The 2180-nt window shown below is 45.9% G+C and overlaps 1 protein-coding gene across 1 annotated transcript; it reads right to left on the bottom strand.

Annotated features, from left to right (window-relative positions):
- Positions 1 to 317: 317 nt before the first annotated feature.
- Positions 318 to 1606, bottom strand: LOC111400126. The gene is made up of 3 exons (XM_023027565.1): positions 1400 to 1606; positions 757 to 1283; positions 318 to 651 (listed from the first exon to the last, which is right to left on the bottom strand). The coding sequence occupies exons 1-3, from the start codon at positions 1604 to 1606 to the stop codon at positions 318 to 320; spliced, it is 1068 nt and encodes a 355-aa protein (XP_022883333.1).
- Positions 1607 to 2180: the final 574 nt, after the last annotated feature.

Here is a 2180-nt window from a genome sequence, read left to right as displayed (position 1 = left end):
CGGCAATGCCAAAAACACATTTCTCCGGGTTGAACTTCAAGTTATTCTGTCGGGCTACGTCAAATACTTTCTGTAGGCGGGCCACGTGGTTGATGGCATTGATACTTTTTACCACCATGTCATCGACGTAAGCTCCTATGACAATCCCGATAAATTCTCTCGAAAAATCCTATTCACCATCTTTTGGTAGGTTGCTCCTACGTTTTTCAGGCCAAATAGCATGGCTGTGTAACAATATGTTCCAAAATATGTGATAAATGACATGTTCTCCAGGTCGAATTCGGCCATTGAAATTTGATGATACCCGAAAAATGCATCTAGAAAGCTGAGCGTGGGTATGAGTCTTTCGGGCATGCTTTATTTAGCCCGGTATAATCTACACACATGCACCATTTCTCGTTAGACTTCTTTACTAGCACAATCTTGGCCAGCCACTTGGGATACTGTACTTCCTGAATGAAATCAGCTTGTAGTAGCTTTTTCACCTCTGCTTTTACTACTTCCTGCCTTTCAAAAGCGAGCTTTCTTTTCTTCTGCTTCACTAATTTAGCTCCAGGGAGGACACCGAGGCGATACTGAACGATGGCTGGGCTGATCCTAGTAATGTCGTTCGGGCTCCATGCGAAAACATCTAGGTTATCTGTCAAGCACCTTACCAACTTCCATTTTTCACCAGATTACAAACCATCCCCGTTGCTAAACTCTCATCCTTCTGATACGGAGATCCTTTCAATCATGTCAAGTGGTTCGATCCACCCCTTCGGAGGTTCAATCTCCAACATCATGATCGATGGTGTTCCCTTGACTGATATACTATCGACATAACATTTTCTGGATGCTTGTTGGTCCCCTCGTACACACCCGATTCCCCAGCTGGTTGGGAATTTCATGACCTGGTGGTAGGTTGAGGGGATGGCTCCATCTGCATTCAGCAATGGCCGACCGTAGATCGCATTATAGGCCATGGGAGTTTTTACAATTAAAAAGCTTGTCACAATTACTACAGCAGTTGGATATGTGCTGAGCGTGACAGGGAGTTCCATAGTCCCTTCCAGAATTACCGTGACCCCTCCAAAGCCTTGTAATGGGGTGTTTACTGTTTTCAACTTGTTATGAGAGGTCTTTAAGCCCAAAAAAGCATCCAGTGTAAGTACATTTGTAGCGCTTCCTCCATCAACCAACACCCTCTTGATGTCGAAATCAGCTATGTCGCCTACTATCACCAAAGCATCATCATGGGGGTGTGCTACGCCTACCAAATCCTCCTCGTTAAAAGTGATATTCTAGCTAAACCTCGTTTTCCTTTAGATGGAACAAATCCAAAGAGACCGCGCGTAGCTTTTCCTTGCCGAGTTTGAATCTCCACCTTTTGCTATCCCCCTGCAATCACGTTTATCACTCTCGCCCTGGGTGGGGGGCAGTCCTCCACTTTTTGTTTATCCCAGTTGTCCTCACATATTTGCCCAAGAGCTCTCGTCTCAGGAGACACTCGATCTCCTCCTTTAGCTGCAGGCACTCTTCTGTATCGTACCCCTAATTCTTGTGGAAATGACAATATCTGCCCTGGTTTCTCTTGTCGGGTGGCATTGCTATGGGCCTCGGCCATTTAAGCTCCTTCATATCTTGTATCTCCATCAATAGCTTCGCGCGCGGGGTGTTTAAAGGGGCGAACGTCCTGGGCTCCTCCCATTTTTGCCTGACTTGTCAGTCTTGGATGGTCCATTTATCCGTGTGCTCACTCCTTAGCTTATTTTTGTTGGTAGATCTTAGCTCGTCTCTCGCCTTTCGCTTGTGACTCTCCATTTTCCATCCCTCTCTGAGTTGTTTTGTGACGTTCTTCGTTTCTTCGGCATCAACATACTTGAATCCCTTTTTCAATAGGTCGTGCATTGACTCTGGAGGGTTTTTGGAAAGTGACATCTTGAAGGCCTGGTTTCGAGTTTCGTTCATCAACGCAATCACCACTGCTGACATTTGAAGATCCTCTATTCCAAGGGTTGCTTGGCTGAATCTAGCCAAATACTCTTGCAGAAACTCATCCTTCGCCTGGACCATCTGCATCAGCCCGATGGTCGTCTTCCTCTTTCTCTTACTACTGAGGAAATAGGCCACAAAGCTCCTGAAAAGTTCATCAAATGTTTGGATAGATCGGGGGGCAAGTGTTGCCACCCAATCTCTAG

This window comes from Olea europaea, chromosome 10 (assembly GCF_002742605.1).
Source record: "Olea europaea var. sylvestris chromosome 10, O_europaea_v1, whole genome shotgun sequence".
Classification (NCBI taxonomy): Eukaryota; Viridiplantae; Streptophyta; class Magnoliopsida; order Lamiales; family Oleaceae; genus Olea; species Olea europaea.
The sequence above is the reverse complement of the archived record's forward strand: the minus strand, read 5'-3'. Positions and strand labels throughout refer to the sequence as shown.

What these genes read in the sequence shown, in the direction of transcription:
- LOC111400126 (XM_023027565.1), bottom strand. Translation starts at nt 1,606, where the DNA reads ATGGCCGAGGCCCATAGCAATGCCACCCGACAAGAGAAACCAGGGCAG. An exon ending in GCCCCCCACCCAGGGCGAGA is followed by an intron (nt 1,284 to 1,399) that starts GTGATAAACGTG and finishes AGGTTTAGCTAG; the next exon opens with AATATCACTTTTAACGAGGA. An exon ending in GAGATTGAACCTCCGAAGGG is followed by an intron (nt 652 to 756) that starts GTGGATCGAACC and finishes GAAGTTGGTAAG; the next exon opens with GTGCTTGACAGATAACCTAG.